The sequence below is a fragment of the Caloenas nicobarica genome, chromosome 20, assembly GCF_036013445.1.
Source record: "Caloenas nicobarica isolate bCalNic1 chromosome 20, bCalNic1.hap1, whole genome shotgun sequence".
Taxonomy (NCBI): Eukaryota; Metazoa; Chordata; class Aves; order Columbiformes; family Columbidae; genus Caloenas; species Caloenas nicobarica.
Genome location: NC_088264.1, coordinates 3523474 through 3545743, shown reverse-complemented (window position 1 = coordinate 3545743; position 22270 = coordinate 3523474). Strand labels below are relative to the sequence as shown.

The window sequence follows — 22270 nt, the reverse complement described above, 5'->3', positions numbered from 1 at the left end:
TAGTGACAGAAATGAGCACAGTGAGACAACAGAAAGCAGAGAGGGAAACAGCAAGAGGTGGCCGGGAGAGGCTAAAAAAGCACAGTGGGAGGAGAGCAAAGAGCAAGAGGAAGGCAGCAGGCGGCATGCAGAGGTGAGAAAGCGGTGCACAGAGAAAACGCTGAGCAGAAAACAGCTAGCCTTGTGGTCTGACATACACCGGGAGTAGCACTGCATCATCAAAATGATGGGCAGCTCGTTTTAATTAGTGGAGCGTGTGCTTCCCATTGCAGTCCATGCCAAATACTGAATCTGTTTGCACCTTCAAGGACAAGGAACACAGAATTTTAAAATTATTCTCCTACAGCTAACCTCGGAGTAATTTAGGCTTCAAGTAAAGCTACATTTGCATTTTCTTCTCCCTCCTCTATTTGTGGAGTTTAAATCCCAGGAGACTTATTTCCACTGCTAACAGCTGCTACGGCAACGTATGGCTGACCAAAAAACCCTGCAAAGTGCTGGTGAAACTTGACATCTCAAATTTCGTGCAGGATGCTGAAAACACAAGTATCATAGCAGCAGCTTCTGTCCGTAATGCGCTGGTTTCCCTTTTAGGGATGAGAACAAGGCTTTAACCCCATCTCCATCTATAAACCACAACCTGACACCAGAGTAGTGGCAGCCTCATGTATATTGTCTGGCTTTTCTCTCCGAGGGATAAGCCAAGCGATCTCAGCTGAGCTTCTGAAAATCCCCAGTGCATTTACAGAGACACATCTGACCAAAGGTTTAAAGAGGCCTCTGTTTAAGTTCCCTTATAAACATCACCAAAAGCACTTACATGCAACTCCAGGACTGTTAATAAATAACAAAGATTGCAGGTTTTATAAACAGCAACGTGAGGCACAGCTGCATGAACAGAAGTATTCCATTAGTGGAACCGGGAGCGAAGGAAGTTGCTCAGCTCTCACTGCATAGTGGGATTTGCAGGAAAAACAACAAAAATAATCCAAGACAAGACTGCTCCTGCCACCCTCAATTTCCAGCCTCAATCTGACTATTGCAGCCTCAGCCATTCAACACACTCATACTACACGGGAGTTAAGAGTTCATCTAGAGGGTAATAATTAAACTGCAATTATTTGGATGGCTTTTATGGTTGCCATCAGTTGCCAGACAAGAAATTTCCCCCAAAACTATCAGCTGCCATGTTTCTCGACCTGACAGACACAGTGCAAAGATCGATGTCGCATCTGCACTGAGCAAGACTTACACCTACTTGAAACCAAACCCCCAAGAGCTGGACCCCACACACAGCCAACTAAAATGGAGAATTCATCACTGTTTGCTGGAATGCCATTTATTGATACCCAGCTTCCTACTAAATAAGCTCACATTGACCTACTTGGGGCTACAGGGCACCCCTGAAACAGGGAAACTCCTAGAGTTGTCAGGAATATCAGAGCCTCGTTGGTTTTTCCCACTTATAGCTTGGATCTTTTACCTCAAAGGTCATCCTGGAGACAGCGTCCTGCTCTGGGCGGAAGACTCCTTGCCGTTTTCCCCTGCGGTCCATGTTGGGCTGCTGCGCCATCACCCGATTGTCGGCCAGGCCATAGGAAGAGTCCCAGTAATAGTCCGGCACCTTGACTTCTGAGGGGTTCTGGTTATATGGCTCCATTGGGAAAGGCTTCATTTTTTTCTCCAGAGGTTGCTGTTGCATCACAGGAGGCTGTAATGACTGTTCAAATAATTTTAGAGGGTCCTGGGCCTGCAGGTAATAGGACTGTTTTACAGGCATCATCTTCCCCAGTGAGCCTTGGACTTGAGGTGGGTTCCAGAGCTGCTTTGACGAGTCCGTCTGCGGATACTGGGGCAGAGACGCACAATCTCACCAGCAGGTAGGAACAATTAATGTTAACCGAATGCCTAACTCCACCCAAACTGTCAGTCTGGTTCACTTGTCATAGACATTCCACAAACATCCTGATTTGCTCTGTTATTCATCAAAACGCACAGTCTCGATAGACATCTAACACCCCCTAGTCAGGCTTTAAGCCAACAGCCAAGTATAATCCTTACTCTAATCCTGTACTTTAGAAACTCCTTTACTAAGGTACTGAGCCAGCATTTTGCTGCCCAGAACACCGGGAGGGTCTCGCCATCGAGCCCAAACGTGCCAGAAGGGAGATTTTCTCCAGCATGACATGAGCATAAAACTAAGAACGGACACTGCAACGCAGTTAGCCAAAGGGAGAGGGCAGGTGAAGGTTCAGACTCAGGCCTCTCTACTCACACATGAAAACTAGAAAGGACTAAGACAGAAGTATCACCTTCATACCTTGTCTATAAACACAGAAAAGAGATGACCACCTTCCCCTCACTTACAGAATCTTACATTCGCACCCACTAAATTCCATCCTTTTTCAAATTTGCCCAGTTCACAGATCAAAATTCCACACTAAGGTCTTGAACGACAGTTTTGAAAAGGTAATCCAGGAACGTTAAGTCTTGAATGTTGCCATTTATTTTTAAACGAAGCTTAGCACATTGCGTTAGTCAAGTTTACCTGCTGGAATCCGGAGTGGTGTGGCGGGCTCTTCCCCAGCCCCTGCACAGCTTTTGTAGGGGACTGTTGCTGCTGTTGCTGGGCCAGAGCTTGGACCTGTAACTGGCTTGGGGCCTGCGCTGTTGCCTGAGCTGGTAAAGATGAGAGGGGTTGCTGGGAAGGAGGTGGCGTTTGCTGAGGTCCCTGGGTCATGGGCCCTGGTCCGGAGGGCCGCTGCTGGCTGTAAGGAATGTGGGACTGTTTCCCACCTTGCACCTGGTTTCCCGCAGGCGAGTGAGCTGTGGGCTGGAGGAAGGTTCCTGGGACAGAAACACCACCTGGGAAGGTGTACCCCGTGCTCATGGAGAAAGCCACGGGAGGGGGAACAACATAGGTTGGAGGTGGAAACCCTGCAGAAGATAAAAACGCAACTTTAATCGCAATTTGGCAGAGTATCTGGAACAGTCACAGGTTATCCCCCCTCCCAATCTCCTCCTTTCCCCCCGCCCCCCCACGCTGCTTTTCTCCTTCACCATTACAGAATCACAGAACGTTAGGGATTGGAAGGGACCTCGAAAGATCATCTAGTCCAATCCCCCGAATGGGAAGGGGGGGTGTGTTTGATAAGTTCCCACCCCTTCAAACACACATTTTCAAGGACTAAACTTCTGGAGCAACAGACAGAAGCAATCAATAAGTCTACTGCCTCCTCTCCCAAAGGATCACCAGTCTCTGGATTAATTGAGATACAGAGACAGACGGTAAGCAAGATCAATTCTTTTCCTGTAGTTGACACTGAAAAGCCAGGTTTAGAAGGCAAGCTTTAATTCTTTGTGTCTCGGTCCAGATTTTATGCTGACTTTGGGACAGGGAAGACATCCCTCCATCATATATTGAGTGACTACACATAATCGCTGCAGGGAAGATGGAGCTTCCAGCTACTTTGTGAGCAAATACAGACAGCAAAGCATGACAGGAACACTCCACAACAAAACAGGAACACGCAATGTGGCAACTACGGCAAATCAGACCACACAAATTACAGCTTGAAACATGAGCACCACTACAAAAGAAGCTGAGCTTTAAAGAAGAAAGCAGCATGATTGTTCTATTGTAATGGAGTCCTGTGCACAGAGAATGCTTCCTCCTGAGCTAGCAGAAGACTCTGTCATGTTTTGACTAAGTACAGAAACAGCCTACGGTGAAGGTCCTTGATCTCACACCCACTAACCAAGACGGCAGATGGCAGATTTCACAACAGACATGACTTCAAAGCATAAGGAATCTTATTTATCTCATTTCAGTTCTGCTATGCCCCTTCTTTACTACTTCATAAGGCTCTCAACATGAGAATGCATGTGTGTTAAAACAGCTCCTACCTTCAAAAGCTCTAACAACCACTATTACAGGATTTTCTTCGCAGTCAACAGTAAATCATGCTTCAAAAGAATGACACAAATTACCTGGTCGACTAGGAAGGGGAGGGAAGGCTCCTGGGTGATGAATGGGGATGAACTGAGAACTGCTGGCCTGACTTGGTGTCTGAGTTACAGGTGTTTTCCTGGCTTCAGGCACCGGAGTCTTCCTCATCTCCGTCTGCGATTTCACCTAACACAAAAGAAAGTAAGAAGAAATTAGGTAACTTTTCCTGTAATTACCCACCTCACATCTCAAGCCAAAAAAAATGAACTCCCAGACTGTCTGAGAGATTATTTTCTTTTCCCTAAGTCACTGGGAAAGGTTTGGAACACAGGAACTCAGTTCCCTCCTTGCTGACCTCAGGCAGGTTACCCTGCCTGTCCTCAGGCACTCCTTGCCTCACAAAAGCATACTGAGGGTACCTACCCAGAAAACTGCAACAGAATCTTTCTCTAGCAAGAGAGTGGGAAGCGGACGTAATAATTATAATATCCTCAGACCATACAAAGAACTTACCACACTGCTCACCCGTAGTGCCTTAAAAACAACAAAAAGTGCAGGTGCTACTACGCTTCTCCCTGGGCACTGCTTCGAACTAACTCATGAGACTTACCTGCAGGACCTTAAAAAACAAACACTACCACGTTCTTCCTAGGGAGCTCCTTCAGCCTAATCCATATGGTGCAGCGTACACACAAACCCCTGCATTCTACAAAATCCTCCTGACAGAGAACATACGAGACAAATAGCAGGAGGGCTTAACCTCTTTCAGTTTACTGCGCAACTGCTGTATGTTCTGTTAAAAGAGCTGCACCGGTTAAAGGCAGAGAGAAGAATGGAATGGAATGTTTACCTGATTCTGAGTCTGCTGCGGTCTGGGTCTTCCTGGAGAGGAAGACAGAGGGGAAGACTACTTGCCCTTTTTGTTCAGCTCGGCAGAACTGCCTGGAATGCAAGATGGAGCAGGCAGGAAAAAGACAGCAAGCAAGGAACCCGGGCAATACAGAAAGGGCCCCGGAGCAGACCTGACACCAAGCCTCAAGGGTGGTTGAAAGAGAGGGGTTTTATCAGGGACCACATTAAAAAACAAAATCCAAACTAAACAAACCAAAACTGTGTGGGGTTTATTTCAACATTTAGTGCGGCTGAGTTGAAAGGAGTTAGAGGGCAGGTCTTTTCTGCCAAAATACAGTGGTAAAGCGGTAGATGCATTCAAATGCTTTAAGTGCTTTTTCAAATAATTCTGAATTTCCCCATTTAAAAATTATGGGAGTGCAGTTTGTTTTTTTTTTTCATTTAATTTAAAAAGTAGGTTATAAGACTGGGCGGTTTGGGTATATTTTAGATCTCCCACTAGAACAAGTCAGGAGGGAACTCCACCTCAAGGTTCTGGTTGATGCTAAGCAGCAGGAATGATGCAGCCCCTGCTCACACTGCATCTACTCACTGCTTCACCTTCACCCTTCATCACATTCTGCATCTTTAACTTATATCGTGCTGTCCCTTTTTGCTCCACAATGAGCCAAATGTTTTTGTCACCCATACTGAGATCTACGCATCCTTTCATAGCAAAGTTGGAGAATTCAAAGACACTCTTCCTGCCGTCGGATTTCAAAACATGAGCTCCGGGCCATCATAAACTCAAAGCTGCTACAACACATTTCCAGAAGTGGCTTCCAAAAGACTCTTCCACGTAATTTTTAGCTATTTAGCTTTTTAAAACTATAATTGATCAATCAAGACAGACAAATTTCAGTTGCTTCCCTGCTCCTACTTGACCTCACCCCAAGTGTCAATACTACCACGTTTACCCTGCCCTGAAGGTTCCTACACAGTGCTCGGGAGAAGCATCCGTTCACCACAGTGACCTCTACAGACTATGTTACGCCTTGAGTAAATCTGCGTAAACCTCCCTCGGCACCTAACATTATTTTCCCTGGAGAACAGAGATTCAACCTATGTGACACTTTCATGATCCTGAGTGCTCAAGTTTTTCACTGATCTGTGAAACAGGACTAATTACTTCTGTATAACATTCTCAACATTTTTGCTAAGTAGGAGCTGCAACATTTGTATAATAGCATTTAGACTTCCAAAGGCAATGATCTGTGGAGGAGATAAAGCCTGACATTTCCAGGAAGGCCAAAGCAAAGCACTGAGAGGCAACCAATCTGTACAAAACCTACCCTGGTTTCTCCTCACTGCGGGAGAAAGCAGACCCTCCGCATATTCTGGAGTAGCTCTGGATAAATAAGTCCACCAAACTAAAATATATAAACCAAAAGGCATTTCAATGGAACAGTTTCCATGACAAATACAGCCAATGGAACTAAAAAGTCAAAATTAATTTCTGTTCAACAAGAAAATAAGAGTGATCAACCACATCAGAACAGATTCTGCTACAGCTGAGTTTTGAAATGAGTTTTTCTTGGGTTTGTTCTCTCTTAGTATTAAGACAAGAAAACTTCTGATAAATCAGCTAGGTTAAAATTAAAATTTCTTCCCTGTTCAAAAAACTACACATACTCCTCAGAAGATCCAATGGGTCTGATCAGCCTCAAGTCCTTATTTTGTAAGACAAGGGCATGAATGCTAAAACGCGGAGTTGTGCTCAGGCCTGCAACCACATTCCAGAGGCGTTCAACAAATAGATCAGAAACCTGCTATTCTAACTCACCTACCCAAGTGGGTTTTCAGACACCAGACTCACGAACAATTGCCACATGGTTTCTGTGGGCTGCTCCCCTTTACGCCTGTCTTGGTAGGACCCTCTGCAAAACCAACTGCATAAATCCTGCCAGTTCAGACCTTCCATTTCGTAATGATGATTAACAGCAAATAATCAGGAGAAGAACAAGAACGACCCAAGGGTCCTAACAGCACAAGCTGGAAAGACTAAAAGAGCTGCTTTGTCTCACCTAGGAAAAATAAAGACCTCGATTACACAGGCCTTCAGAGCAGCTGCAAAGAGGAACATTTAAATTATTCTGCAGACCTGTCTTGGGAAGCAGCAACAGGCTCACACAGAGGCAAGGGAGATGAAAAGTGCACTAGGAAATAATTTCCACTTGCAAGAGCAGGGAAGAATTGACACGCTTTTACTAGGGAAATAGAGTCTCCATCACTATCATTAAATGCCTCCAGACGTCATCAGGGAATGATTGAGATGCAGCCAAACTATGCAGATCAGATCAGCCCTGAAAGTCTCCACCCCTTATTTACTACAACTTGACAGAAGCCAGAGCGGCAAATTCGCTACCTGCTTACGAGGTGAGTCTTTTTGTATGCAATGCTCAAGGAAATAGAGGAAAAAAAGCACGCCTCTGAAAAAAACACACCTGATAAAAGAGCAGCTGTTGTGAAAACCAGCAATTTTGAGTGAGCGCCTGAGCACACGATGATGGTTTAAGGGCAGTGTGGCTTTCCTGACTCGCACAGAGAGGAACCGACTGCACACACAGTACGGAGGATCTCACTCCACACCAACAACCGGGTGCTTTTGCCATGTGTCCAATTTATTCAATATGCACAAGTCAACTGAACCAAAAATGCAAACTACCCACTTCCTTAGCATGGGTAAGAGCATGTCACAGACCTGGCCACGTGAAGTGCCTCAGTAGCCTGAATTATTTGCAGAACAACAGGTAGAAGTCTGTTTTACAAGACAGTTAACACAGAAAAATCACCTGTCATTGCTCCCTACCGTTTCCTCCCCAATAAATTGAGACAGCATCACCGAAAAGGACAGAGAGACAAAGATCACCAAAACCCGATCTCTGAGATACAGTTTTCTATTTTTTTTTTTTTTTTTACTGCCTAAGACGCAGAATCCCTTTGATCCAAAGGCTTACCTGAACTGCCACGTTCTGCTTCCCTGCTTCCTGCATCTTATCCAAGCCGCACTTCTTGGTCTCGTTCTTTCTTTTATTGTTATCCTTCTTCCCATCATTCTTATTGGCTACTATTCCTTTGCTATAGTCCCGTCTTTCCCTACCTACGTCTTTAGGGGGATAGATTCGCCCTTGCTCTCTGTTCATTTCCCGGGGCTTGATGTTCTCTTTGAACGTGACCATTGGTTTTTCTCCTGCATCGCAGTTGTTGTTGAGGCTTCTGCCAGAGGACAGAACTGATTTAAGTCCAGGGCTCCCATCTGTAGACAACTGCTCTGTAATAGATGTTTCCTGCAAGGCGAGACTCTCTTTGGCTTCACTAGGGTCCTCTAGTAAGAGTTCCGGGATTTCTGTCAAAAACAGCAGCTTTCCTACCTCATTTTCACACTGAATCAACCTGAAGACGACAGAAAGGAATTGAAAAGCAAGCACATTACTTCAAATACACTCCTTATCACAATCAGTCTACACAGCAACGGCATGCTGACCCACAGATCACGTTACTGGCACTGTCAGCATCTTGTATTCGCATTATATCTAATCGCTGTGTTGAAGAGTGAGAAAAAACACCATCCGACTCTGGCACCTGCCTTACCTAAGCTTACAGCAGCAAATGAAACACAGAAAAGCTACTCGCGATTACCTCGGCTGGTTATCAGCAATCCATTTGCCTGTGAAGATCAGACGCTGCTGCCGTATCCGACATTGCTGCCCTTCCTTATCTCCTGAAATTGCCTGGTGGCCTTTGGAAAAATCCAAATTCCTAGTTTTGACATAGGAGAGGGAATAATATTAATTATACAGTTACCCTTTGCAGCATCACATTTCTTTAGAAATATAACTGGTCAGCATTACTCTATTAGAAGCTGAGAAATTTTACCAGATATTATTCAAAACATGAGTGTTACAGATGTCTGATTTACAGATGCAATTCTCTTCTGGTAAGATGCATCTACATTAAGAGGTTTGGTGGGCTTTTTTAAAAAACAAAAGGCTGAAAGCTCATCTGTGTGATAATCAAAATCACAAAATTAATAGTTGAGTGAATACATCTAATATTTAGTCAGCATTTGTGCATGATATTAGGTACAAGGACACAGTTAAAAATAGCGCAAAAAGATCAGTAAAGTAGAAACACATCAAGCAGTTTTCATGTCAAACTGTTCCCTTCCTCACTTCTTATACTTTTGCATTTCAGTTTACTAGTCTGAAAACTACAGAAGGAAAGCAAAAAGTCATGAGCAATGTTATAAGTTCATGACTTTCCCTAGAGTTTTACTGCATTATCTACTACAGTCGTTTTGCAAAGATACCTACATCAATCCATATATTAATAAGTACTCATAAATAAGATATTGTAAGGAACAGGTCAATGTTTATTAAAAGTAGTGACATCAGCAAGAGGAGGGTTTCCTTCAGCTGTCACTCACCTGAACGAGGGCCTCAGAGCCAAGAATCCTTGCAACTCAAACTCTTCTGGAAGGGGGGTTGCTGGTGAATAGACAGTAAACAGCATAAGGAAAGCACAGATGCATTGAGTACAGTATCATAAGCAGATAACACAGGAAAGTCACCATAGATAGCAAATAATTTTATTAACATACTCATATGTACTGGTCCACCCTGCAATCCGAGGACCTCAGAAATGATAAAGCAGAGCAAAGTCTGCTCGACATGAGAAAGCATTTGCAACGCATTCACATGCACCAGTACTAGAAGTTAACTTGCTCCCTTATTTGTTCTTCAACTGCAATTCCCCACAACATCAGGAAAAATGTGCAAAGTTCCCAGTTCTTTACAGCACAGCCTAGAAGCATCCTTACCATTATTATTGGATAGATCTTCTTCATGAGGCTGGAAGCTGTTTAGAAGAGAGATGAGCCAGGGCCATATGCTACAAACCAGAAAAGAGACAAACTATAAGTGAAAATTACAAAATATGGAATCTACCCCCTCGCTAAGGAAACACTGAGCTCAGAGTCACAGCTTCCATTAATCCTTTGATTTCCAAGTGTCAGGGAACAGATTGCTTTCTCAAAGAACGTAAAACTTTTAAGAAGTCAACCTAAAGTTACCAAGGAAGCCAGACTCTCGCAGCACAACGTTTTGTTATCCAGCAAGTCAGAAAGCCAGTTATGAATTTAATTAGACAAACCTATTGCAAGAGCAAACATTCAGAGCACCTGTTTGCAATTCCCGTTTTCCAGTCCAAAGCTGACTGCTCCCAAAACCAGTAAATTCGTCAGTTGGGAAGCAAAACAATTTATCAGGATACAGCTGTGCAGAAGTACTTCTGTTCTGTGAACATTAACACCGTACCATAGCACTGAAACAGTTACCAGAAAGGTAAAAAGGTCCCACTAAGGGTAAGACCATTAAACTAGAGGTTAACTGGCAGTTTCCCTACCCTGCACTGGCAATACCAGTGCAACCAGCGACTGGAAATTCTTTCCAAAGGCCCTGGAGCAAATAATTTAAAAATCACAACGATCGCTCCATAGATGGTTAACATTTAACTGTGACCAACAAGCTGTTTTCTCCTGTTTTTTAAAAGCTCCAAGCCAAAAATCTAAGCATCTCCCTTCTGGCTTAGCAATGGGCACCAAGTCCACAGAGGCAACAGGAAACTATTTGAGGAAGGTGCCCGTTGCGCTGAGTTTTAGTGAAATGAATCCATCCTCCGTCAGCAAGGCTCTTGCTCATCATCCAGCACCTGGACTGGAGAATGCAACGTGCACCCAAAACATGATGTTTGTGATTATTCTCTGCACTAAACTACGCAATAGCTCCTTCCCATGACTGACAAGGAACAGAAGGAGGAAAAAAGGGAGAGTGCAGGTCTGTTGCAACCTACAGTGAACTGCCAGCTTCCTGCACAACACTTGAAATAGTGAGATTTCATAAGAAGAGATCTCTTAAGAAGAGTGATGTAGTGAAACATGTAAAAAACTAGACCTAAAGTAGCTCCCACAGTTGCACAGAGCAAGCTCGGAAAACCCATTTCCAAACAGCACACACTAATATAGATAATAGTAATTTCTGTCCTCATTTCTTGCCTTCAGATTCATTTACTTTTCCAAGTAAACACATTTCCTTCCTATTTCACATGCTCGTTCAGTTTGGGGTAGGATTAATTATCTCCAGGAAAATGATAAGCACAAAGTGAGGACAACTGCAAGTTTAAAAAGGAACAAGGATTATTTATAGAACCAAGAGCACAATTAAGAATGAATTCAGAGTAAGGAAGATTTTTCAATATAAAACGGACACCCGGTTTTAAAGAGCAGCCCATAAAGGGGTGTGTGTGTGTTTTTGTATACTCTGCAAAGAATGACTTTTATTAGGATCTTCCAGTAGAAATAAAAAGAAAACTCTCATCCTTACAAATAATGGGGAAGACAGACAGTCATCTCAACTTTATAGAGCCAACAAATTTAATGGCTACTAATTAACGCCCATTTTGACAAATCTTAGCAGTATTTAACTTTCTTTTCAAGTTTGGCTGTGCGTTTTACAGCTGTTTGCTGCCCACTTCACAACTCCCTTGTACAATGAGCACCCGAGAACATCACAGGATCACCCTACAGATTTAAAAGCCAGGCACACTCTTTAAAGAGAGCCTGATAGTTTTATGGGGAGAAGGACCTACTCGGGCTACCTCAAAATATAATACATTCTCACCTGAAGACTTATTTTGACACTCCATGAAGCACTGCCCGCATCTCCTCTCCGAAAGGTCTACCTTATATTAAGTAGTAATCTTCCCTATTTAAATACCAGTATAAAGTCCTCCTTCAGAATACACATCCAGTAATACCTATTACCATCTCAAAACAGTTTGTGAACTCTTCCTTAATCTTGCCTTCAGGAACTCTGGAATTGAAGTTCCCAGAGCTCCAGGGCTTTAGGTTTTGCACATATGAGCGAATCTTATTACTCATTTAGCAAATGGAGGTTTTAGGAACCCCTGTTTCCTATACATCAATGTACAGAAAATGAGCCTTGGCAAGAATGGCATCTTACATCACACACCGCCAGAAGACCTGAAAGCACTGTGGCACATCACACAAGATCAGCTAAGCAAGCTGTTTTCACACTGTTTTACCTAAAGCGGCCATCCTAGAAAAAATACTCATCCAACTGTGTCAGTAACAGTCACTCTGATCTGCAGTAATATCTTACTAGTCAGAAACACTTTATTGAATTGCTATAATTTATGAGAAGTTAACAGGCTATGAAAAAATTTGGCGAGTTTTGAACTATTTAAGCATAAAATTATGAGATTAGAGGCAGAAATGAAAAAAAAAAAAGGAAAAAAATCAGAGCAACAGTCCAGAATAGTCATGCCTGTGCTGACACTTAAAGACTCCTCCTCTGCTCAATTAAATTTAATTCCTAGATGATGAGCCAGGAAAACTGGATTCCAGTACTGCCCAAGAGATGGCTTAGTGCATGAAATTAAGGCAAATGTTCTCCCACCACCTACCTCAATAAAGCTGAGAAATCATTACAATAGATTAGACTAAGGGTACACTCAGTAGTTATGCTCAAGCCAGACATTTAAAAGTAGATCCCTCTGATCTTAAAAAAAAAAAGTTACATACAAACCTAAAGCCAATTAAAACAGTGAATTTGCTCACGTAGCCCACAAGTCTCATTTTGTGTTTTATTAACTTTTTAGCACACACATTCTATATCATTTTGATGTCTGTAATAATGTTTTATACGATCACTTTTCCCATTACTAATTTGCATAGCATCAGTTATTATTACTTTGTGCAATTAAATGTATCAAAAGAAAGAGTAACACTCACTACCGTCTTTCATCAACCACGGCCTCCTGGAAAACACTGGGCCTAAGTTTCAGCCAGTCCATCGAAACCTTCACAGCTGGAAGAGGATATGCAGCCCCAGAGTCCTCCTGGTAGTCGTTTTGTAAAGGACACTTGCACAGAATTCCAAGAAAGGACACTAGAAAACAGAGCAGGGGAAAAAGAAAAAATAAAGAGAGATGAGGGAATGACACTTGAAAGTTGACTAAATAACCTAATCAAACACATCCCACCCATAAAACCCTAGAGCTAGTTCTTTAGAACAAACTTGCCCAATTACTTTTTTTTTTAAACAATCCACCAGCAGATAAGAACAATTTTTTTTTTCTCCGATAAAGAATTTTCTACCATGAAGCAGAATCTCAGTGGTTGTTTCCCCCACTTCTCCTTTTTAAGTGTCATGGCAAATTATTTGGGTAAGTTAACAAAATCTGCTGAGACAAGTCCTTTACAAAAATATTCATTCATTTATTTATTTACTAGAAATGATCAACTCAACTATCTATCTGCGTTTTATCTGCTTTCCCAGGTCAGCAGGCACACAAATCCAGAGGAGCTGGCTTTGCAGGCAGCCAGCTCAGACCTATTAGGGCACACAAGCTGAAAAACAGTAGCCACAGCATGACCATGGTGTTTTCAGAATCAACTCCAGGTTAGAACCTGGAGAAATTTAATTATTCAGAGATTTAGGTGTTTATGAACAAGGCCAAACTGTTGGATCAGGTTAAGCAAATCGGCATTATGTGCCTAGAGTCCCTCTTATCTCCTACTTGATACTACCGAGAGCACAGAAGCACTCGAGGTCCTAGTTCAGTCCTGTTGAATCAGAATCAGCTCCATTCAAAGCAACTCAAACCCCACACTGCAGCTGACTGCAAAGCAGCCCCCAAGCAAGGGACTACCCTCTGTTAAATCAGATCCACCTGGGCACCCAGGTTAAAATGCTCTTTCAGAATCAGGAAAAAGGTGCAGAGTTCAGTGAGGTTTCAAACGGACTAAGTGCAGGGCACAGAAATCCAGCGGCAGTCAGCACTCCTAGACATAAATGATTCTGTGCAACTATCTCCTAACTGTCTCCTGTAATGTCTATTCTCATCACTCACCTCACACAGCCATTAAGCTCAATGCTGACAGCAAATTGGTTTTCCCACGGAATCCATTAGTAAAGAGAAATACAAAAAAAAGAATTCATTTTCCTACTCACTGAAGAGAGCCAGCAACTGCGTCCAGCAGAGCTGCTCATCCTGGCTGTAGCTGTGCTGCTCCGTTTCATTGCTGAAGTCTCGCAGGTGATGGAGTTGGAACAGATTGATAACAGTAATATGGACTAACTGCTGAGAGTTGAAGGCCTTTTGGAACAACAACCTCTGCAACAAAGACACACGTACAAAATACGTATTTTTATTTGGCAAAGCACACGCTTGAAAGGATTAGTAGTTGCTACTTCACTGCTTGACTAATGTTTCCGCCCTGAAGGCGACATTAGTTCTAGATTTTATTTTCAGGTTATCCATGTTAGTGAAGCACTGGGCTTCCCAAGGGGACACAGGCAGACACGCACTGTTAAGCCGAAGGTTTTTGCTCGTACACCGACTCATACGCACGACAAACCAACACCCCCTTGGATACGGTTCTCTTTCAGACCAAGTGTGACTTTAATGTTGCAATGACAGCCTTGCAACGCAAGAACTGCGGAGGCATGTATATCCAATGTATTTTTCAGTCTTTCGAAGAAACAGCACAAAGAAGGTGACATTAAAAAAAAAAAAAAAAAAGAAAAAACCACCCCAGGAAAATTTAACTACTGTGTGGTTATGCATTAAAGACTAATTCCACATCTGACTTCACGGATCATGGAATGCCCCGGTGGACTAAAACAGCACGGGCTATTCACAAATGCATTTCAGTAACTATTCTGTAAAAGGCACCTTTCTCAGAACAGGAAAGGAAACTTGAATTCCTTTTTTTTTTTTTTTTGAACATTGTGGAGGAAAAAAAAAAAAAAAGGAGCGATCCTAAACCACAATAAACTTATCTTCAGACACAATAGCCAAGGAGACAAGTGGATTAACCAGCATAAGCATCAGGAAGAGGTTTGAGTTCCATGCTCAACCTTGATTTTTAGTGAAGGGCATGAAGCCGACAACTCAAACCAGCAGAGCTTGTCAGCAGCAGAACCATGGGCCTGGCTGAACACTCCTAACTCCACCACTGCTCTCCTAGTAAATTAAGCCTTATGTTGCATAATATAAACAAAAAAGTAATCTAAGCAACAAAGCAGGGCTCAATTAGCTCCCTTATAAGACTTTTCCATATGCCTGAGCAATGCTCATAATTATTGATTATAAGCATTGTGGAAAAAGCAGCACTCATTCAACAGCCAACACCACAAACAAAAGAGAAAGAATTATTTAAAATTAAAACAACATTGCTTCAACTCCCAGTGTTCAAGCAGCTCACATTCAAAGCTCCTGCAATTCACAAGTGGTGGGTTTTGGTTTTTTTATTTTAAGGAATGTTTGGACGTCGCTCTAGCAGCCCAATTCAACGCAAAAATGCGAACAGGCACTGTAAAGAACATTTGCCATTCTTTATTTGCTAAGACCATTTCCCCCTTTCTTAATTTTGAAAAGCACCTACTACATTTGCTCTGTTGAACGTACCCATACTACCTGCTCATTTTCCACAAATGAAGACGCTAAAGCAGAGCAGTTCCCAAAAGGCACACAAGAGGTAATAACACGCCCACTTTGAAGTTGTACTACCTTTTATAAATTCCTTACAAAATTCTTTGTTTCAGTCTTTGCTGTATTGTTCAACTTAATCAACTGGCTATATAATTAATGGGTACTCCTGTATTTTCCAGAGGAAACGTGCTCTGAATAGTTCTAGTCCGCACACAAATTAAGGTTGTACTGGACATAGTTTTCAAATGCAAACCGCGGTCAGGAGAGACAAGTTGTCTGAGGAAGGTTAAAAGAAGTCTTAACAACCAGTGGGAGTGGATGAACGCCATCCAAAAATGAAGCTCTCAAAACTCCTTAGGCAACTGCACCAAGACTTCCCAGATGAATCAAGTGCTTTTCACAGGTATCCAAGAATCACAGAATCATTTGGTTGGAAAACACCTTTAAGATCGAGTCCAACTGTCAACTTCACGCTGCCAAGTCCAGCTCTACCCCATGTCCCTGAGAACCTCATGTCCGTCTGTCCAGCCCCTCCAGGGATGGTGACTCCAGCACTGCCCTGGGCAGCCTGTTCCAATGCCCCACAGCCCTTTGGGGAAGAAATTGGTCCCCAGATCCAACCTCAACCTCCCCTGGGGCAACTTGAGGCCGTTTCCTCTGGTCCTGGCGCTTGTTCCTGGGGAGCAGAGCCCGACCCCGCTGGCTCCAAGCTCCTTTCAGGCAGGTCAGAGATCAGAAGGTCTCCCCTCAGCTCCTGTTCTCCAGCTGAACCCCCAGCTCCCTCAGCCACTCCCATCACACTTGTGCTCCAGCCCCTTCCCCAGCTCCGTTCCCTTCTCTGAACTCACTACAGCAGGTTAAAGAGCAGAAAAATCAACTGTAGTAATTGATTTCTCCTGTATTTTCACTAATAATGCAGCACAAGCCACATGGGAAAAAAATCCTACAGTTTGCAGAAGTCAACAGAACTATCCAGTGTCGGCTGCGGTACAAACCTTCCATAACTGGCTACTTGAGCTTCCTGTATTTTAATATGTGAAAAAGTTATTATCAGAACTCAGCTGCTAAAAATAGTCTCCTCAATACACTCATTAATGTGTTGCTAGAACTAACCTTGAACTGTTCTTCCAGCTTTTCTCGAAGAGGGCTCAGCTTCTCCAAGCTCTTACTCAGGTACACATGGCCATGGAATTTAATAAATGCCTTGATGAAGTCAGACACGCTCCATCGAGTCTTCACCTCATCACGACTACATTCAGAACAGAAACACTCGACTTCAGTCTTTGGAGTTAAACACAGCTGCATATAACATTACAAAGTTTTCCTATGGAGTTCAAGAAAAGAGGAATGTCCATGCAAAGCTACTATTTCATGGTGGCACAATACGCTTGTTTTCTGCATTCATTATTCACACTCGGGAGCATCCCAGACAAACACAGGTTTTTGTTCCATGCATGTGTAAGGATGCTCTGACTGGAAGGGGGTCGAGAAACTTCTGGTTTTACTACCAAATACGAATAACTTCTGGCAAGGCAGGTACATTTGGAAGAAGTCTCCACCACCTTATCCGAGCAGAAGTACATTATGCTTAGTCTTACCTTTCCAGTGCTTTAGAAAGTGCTTTTTGTAGGTTAGTGGAGGCAGCTGGGAAAGGAAACTTCACAGCAATGCTTCTGCAGTAGTAGAAAATTGTGGTCAAGTGGTCTCCTTTGGAGGAAGCTAGAATAGCCAACTGATTATAAGGCTGACCTAATGGAGAAAAAGACAAGTTGTCATGGAGTGGAGTGTGCTAGGTTTCAGAATAAGTGTGGCCACCTTAAAAGGGAGCACAAAGTCCTAAAATCTTCAGCATACGAGATTCAGATTGATTTGCTGACTCTTTTACTCCAGCCTCACATCAGTACTACTGAAATGAAAAAGTGTCCAAACTTCCAGTATATTTTACCTTGTTTGGTGGTGGTGTGTTTTTTTTTTTTTTTTTAAACATATGCTTTAAAATTGAACAATAAATATGGTGTAAAAAGCTAGATACCTGAACTAAAGAAGCTCTTAACTTGCACGAGCAACTCGAAAAGTACAATTTTAGCGACTGAACTTTACAAACTGGCATGTGAACAAACAAAAAATTCTGCTCGTAGACAAGTTTTCATTCATTGTACTTTATAACATATGAATGTTGCACAGTATAATGTAGCATTTATGAAGCCTTAGAGTGAAGCTGTGCATTAACTCTTTGTTGTTTGGGGTTTTTTTAATCTTCACAAAAAGGAGACAAGCAAGACAGATCAAGCAAACAGCTATTGTCTTAATGATTTACCAACAGGCTTTGTTGCAGGATTGTTTTGGGTATTTGGGGAGAAAGGTTTATATAAAATCCCCAGTTTCCAACTGCCATACAAGAAAATCAATACCCTAAATCTTCCTTTGGAATTATGAACATAAAAGGTATCCCAGACTCACCATTAGAAGGGACAAGCTGAGCTGCATGTCTGTAGTAAGACTCTGCCTGGCTGGTCTGATTCCTATAGCGAGCTAAGAAAACAACAAAATAAAAACAAGATGAGACAAAAAATTCAACTCTCCTGCACTTACCTTAATACAACCCAGTTTACCTGAAGAGCATTTTACTATCGTTTTAGAAATAGGCATCAGAAGAACATATAATTACACCAAGCAGCATGAAATTCAAAATGTTGAATTTTAAGGTGGTTCTTTTTCCTCAGATCCTATTATCACGTCTTATTTAGAAAGATGTTGTGCCAAAAGTATCACCTCCAGACAGCGAGAAATATTGTTCATACTACTTTGCACGATCAGCAACTAGATCTACCTTTAGGTTATTACAAAAGCAACTGCAGATTCCTGTGAAAAGAGAACTTTCTACAACACGTAGTTCTACTCTCATAAACAAAGAAATAACCCTGTTGAACTTAAAGTAAAAGAGAAACGTTGTTTATGAAAGGCTGGAATTCTAACTGTGGCCTTTGTACACAAGATTTAAAAGTAATGTTCTGAAATGGAGAAGTACGCTAACCTGCTGCAACAAGCTTTTGTAATCGTTACCGGTTTCAACATTTCGCTGTGCCTACCAGCTATAAAATTATTAGTACACCAGAAGACAGATTCTAGCAAATCACTAGAAAACTTGTGATTAACTGTCCCCACGCGTTAATGTGTAACGCACATTAGAAAGGTCTAATGGCATCGCTTTCCACACCTTTCTCCCTGCAGCAACCACCAAATGTACAATCAGCTACCAGCTGCTAATTCGCTTGGTCTCGCAGATGCCCAGGGTACGCGCAGATCCCTCTTCGTGAGGGCTGAACTCAGACGCAGCGTCCTCTCTCTTTTTCCTTCAAAAACTCACCGATATCTCCCAGGTGGACAAGGCAGTGCTGGCAGATGTAAGAGCAGGAGCTAGATTGCGGCTTCACTATGGCGCTGGTGTGCGTCTGTTTATTGCTAATGATCCCCAGCTGGGAAGACTTTACACGACACGGCAAGTCTACGTTAAAAACTGTGCACAATTCCTGTAATAACTAGAAAAACAGGTCTAGTTTAGTAGCAGCTCGAGACAGTAATCAGAAAAGCATCGAAACAACAGGCAAAACTAACAGAGCATCACTCGGAGGCGTGGATTAGTTAACCATGTTTGAAGTGAACAAGCCTCGGTTACTGAAAGCAAAACTTTAAATTACATTCTCCGTACAGAAGTCATCGAGCTCCGTGCTGCATTATTCTGCTCAGAACCACGAGGAGAAGTTTTACTCCTGTAAAACAGAGTTGTGCATCCCAAACCAGCAAGCAACTTAATTTCCATGATATTTAAGTTACCAAGCGTGCATCAGCGGAGATTGACTATCGGAGATCTACAAATCTTGTCAGGTTTTGTGGTTCTGTTTGTTTTGTTGTTGTTGTGTTTGGTTTAGTTTGTTTTGGGGTTTTTTGTTTCTCTTTGGTTGGTTGTTTTTTTGTTTGTTTGCGGGTTTTTTTGCTTTTGTAGTGTTTTGCTGTTGTTGTTTGACTTTGTCTTTTTTCTTGTTTGGTTTGTAAACAGGGCACTCAAGAGGAAGACAGTCTTTTTAATCCCTTGACGAACTGACACCATTCTCCGAAAATAACGGAAAGGAATGCCACCGATCCTCCAAAGCACCTTGTTCCAGCATAAGAAACAGCACTACTCTGACTTAAACTTCAGGGAGAAGCCTGAACACCAAGTTTGTGAGCAACACCAGGCAAGAGCGGCTCACAGTTCAGTGGCTGAGTTGTCAGGAAATATTTGTGCCAAGCCAACAGTGAGACTCTTTCAAAGAACAAGGCATCAGCTACTTGATCAAATATCTCAAAAGCTGACTGAAGGAAAATCTGAACGTTTCCATTCTAATTAGCACTTCTGAAGTTTTTCACAACAAACTCCAGCAAACACTCTGGAAAGCAACAGTAACCACGTAGCGATGAAAAGTGTTTGTTCTACTATGTTATAAGGTTGAAAATGAAAGTAAGAATTGACAGACTTTCTCCCCGCTGGGAACATACTTGGTCTCCAAATAAAACAGACCTGCAGGAGGGTTCTGCTTGCAGATAAAGGCACATTGCAAGCCCAGGGGTGACAGAGATGCGCGCTCTGTCAATGGCAAAACCTGCGACATGGTGCTTTTGCTTGCTGCAGGAAAAGGTTTGTGTTACACCTCCCTCCCCTTTTGCTCTGTCTTTTATACAGTAGATAAAAATCTCCAAATGAGAGGGATCTCACAGATGAAAGCTGGATAAAAGAGAGAAACTTGACAGCTTCCTACATGCTGAATTAGGAGAATTCACGCTCTCTTTCAAGGATGTCATTTACACAGGCCTCGCAGATGGAGAGCAGGTATCTTGCCTGAGCAAAATCTTTAAACTAAAAATGGGACGATTAACATCACATCAAATGGAGAAAGACAATGCAGTCTGTGGTGTTATACATGAAATGAGCAAAATTCCCCAGTACACTGTAGGGTAGAACAAGGCTTTTGCAAGACAAATGCTGGAGATGGAAGAAAACCCTTGGCAACCCCACCGCAGCCTGTCAAACTGGCTGCTTCAAATAAGAAGCTTTCCAGAAAACAATGCCAAAGGGGAAATCATAATGATAATCACATAGATTTGGAAGGGGAAAAAAAAAAAACAAAACAAAAACCAAACCAACCAACTTGGGGTTGTCTTGCAGATGTTCAGAATCAAGGTAGGAACTGATGTGGTAAGAATGACCTGCTGTGTATGTTGTAACCTGAAGCAGGGGCAAAGCAGCCACAAAGTCTGGTCAGACCAATACCTGAGACAGAGGATTCAGCAGTGATAATGTTGCTGAAGCATCCACCAAATGAGGTGGAAAAAAGGAAAGAAAGGCAAGTTATCTTTATTAAGGTCATTACCACACACTGACTCTTAATCTCCATAATCTACGAGCTGAAATCTACCATTGGAAAGACAGTATGGGCAAAAAACTGACAGTAAGGAATAAATAGATGAAGAGGAGTCACAGCCCTTCTGCAATTAACTGAAAAACCTTGCAAAAGATACTTAGCTCAAGAGCACTCAACAATCCAGCTTTGGTTAAGGGGAAGAAAAGCTCCTATAAATGAAGTTTGCAATTCTAAATAATGGTTGACAAAAATTTAGAATTGAGACTGAAGATGTGCTTGTAAAGCCCGAGAGTCTTGATCAAAAAAACAGCAAGGCATTATATTTTGTAGATGCAACACAATATTCTTGGAGACATCCACGCTTCTTAAACACACAGCCATAGTGGGCACTAAATCATTATCATTCAGAAAAAAAGAGCTGTATTTAGATATGTGTGTAGTATGTACATAGACAGTTCTTGGAAAATTTAACTCTGTGCTCACCGTTGGCACCAGGAGTTACAAGGAAGAGACACACAACAAAGCACAACACATTAAGCCATCACACAAATCCTCAGTGCATCCGCATTTTGGAATTCTGCACCTGTTTCTGTTCTCAAGTGACTGGAGCCAAGAACAAAATTGATTATCTTTGTTGTAATTCCTTCTCCTTTTGAAAAACAGTTCCCCTATATAGTGAAGGATAAACAATCTCCCATGAATTCAGGCATAGTAATGAGAAGGTGAATGAGAATTTGTAGAGAAATAGCGTGAAAAAAGAAGAGTACAATGAAACCATCGTTTAACATGTTTGTTGGGCTTGGGTGGGGTTTCGTTGTTCTTTCTTTTAAGACATTACAATTAAAATACAGAATTCTTCACCACAGATTACTACAAAGACCAGAGTAAATAGTTTCAAGAGGGACTAGTGAGTCAGTGAAGGCCAGACCTCCTCATAGCCAGATGATTCAGGTACAAACGAGCTCAAGGCGGCAACAAATGTATACTCAGAAAGCAAGAAACTAGTTTTTCATGCTGGTAAGATACCAGAACTCATTTCTCACGAGCAGTGGCTGGAGCAGCACAGGAGATCCAACAGCCACAGCTTTGTAAAGGACCCACTTGCAAGCAGCATAAGGCTGAAGCACATTTTCTTCCAGAATATGCAAATATACCACAGACAACATTTTTTGCAACTCACCTGTGTGTAGAAGCCACTAGCTGCCTCTAAGAACAGAGAAAGGTTCGCCTGAACTTCACTCCGATTTGGATTTGCTCTGTTTTTCGCCTGACCCTGCAGCGTTGTGATTTGATTTTTAAAGGCATGATTCCAACTGCAAACAAAAGAAGTGTTTTCCTTTTTTTACTTTGGAAGTGCCTTATGCAGACAACAAAAGCAACAAGAAACTGTTTTATTACATAGCCTCACATGTGAAAATGATGTATATTCAAGTTTGGACAACATTCAGATTAGAAATAACGTTAAATATGGACGAACCACCTTTCCCCACCTCTCACAACTACAGAAACCAATCCT

General features: G+C 42.3%; 1 protein-coding gene across 6 annotated transcripts in view; it reads right to left on the bottom strand.

Annotated features, from left to right (window-relative positions):
• Nucleotides 1-22270, bottom strand: part of SMG7 (SMG7 nonsense mediated mRNA decay factor) — a 53236-nt gene that overhangs the window by 7549 nt on the left and 23417 nt on the right. For 4 of the 6 annotated variants that reach the window (XM_065648956.1, XM_065648960.1, XM_065648961.1 and 1 more), the window contains exons 4-17: nt 21935-22067; nt 18723-18894; nt 17816-17887; nt 16954-17104; nt 16469-16604; nt 13873-14035; nt 12651-12807; nt 9660-9730; nt 9267-9327; nt 8480-8599; nt 7798-8233; nt 3991-4135; nt 2549-2937; nt 1484-1849 (exon numbers count right to left, since the gene is read on the bottom strand). In XM_065648956.1, coding sequence (XP_065505028.1) covers nt 1484-1849; nt 2549-2937; nt 3991-4135; nt 7798-8233; nt 8480-8599; nt 9267-9327; nt 9660-9730; nt 12651-12807; nt 13873-14035; nt 16469-16604; nt 16954-17104; nt 17816-17887; nt 18723-18894; nt 21935-22067 — 2572 coding nt within the window. The remainder of the gene's footprint in view (nt 1-1483; nt 1850-2548; nt 2938-3990; nt 4136-7797; nt 8234-8479; nt 8600-9266; nt 9328-9659; nt 9731-12650; nt 12808-13872; nt 14036-16468; nt 16605-16953; nt 17105-17815; nt 17888-18722; nt 18895-21934; nt 22068-22270) is intronic. The other 2 variants (XM_065648959.1, XM_065648958.1) reach the window with 2 other exon arrangements.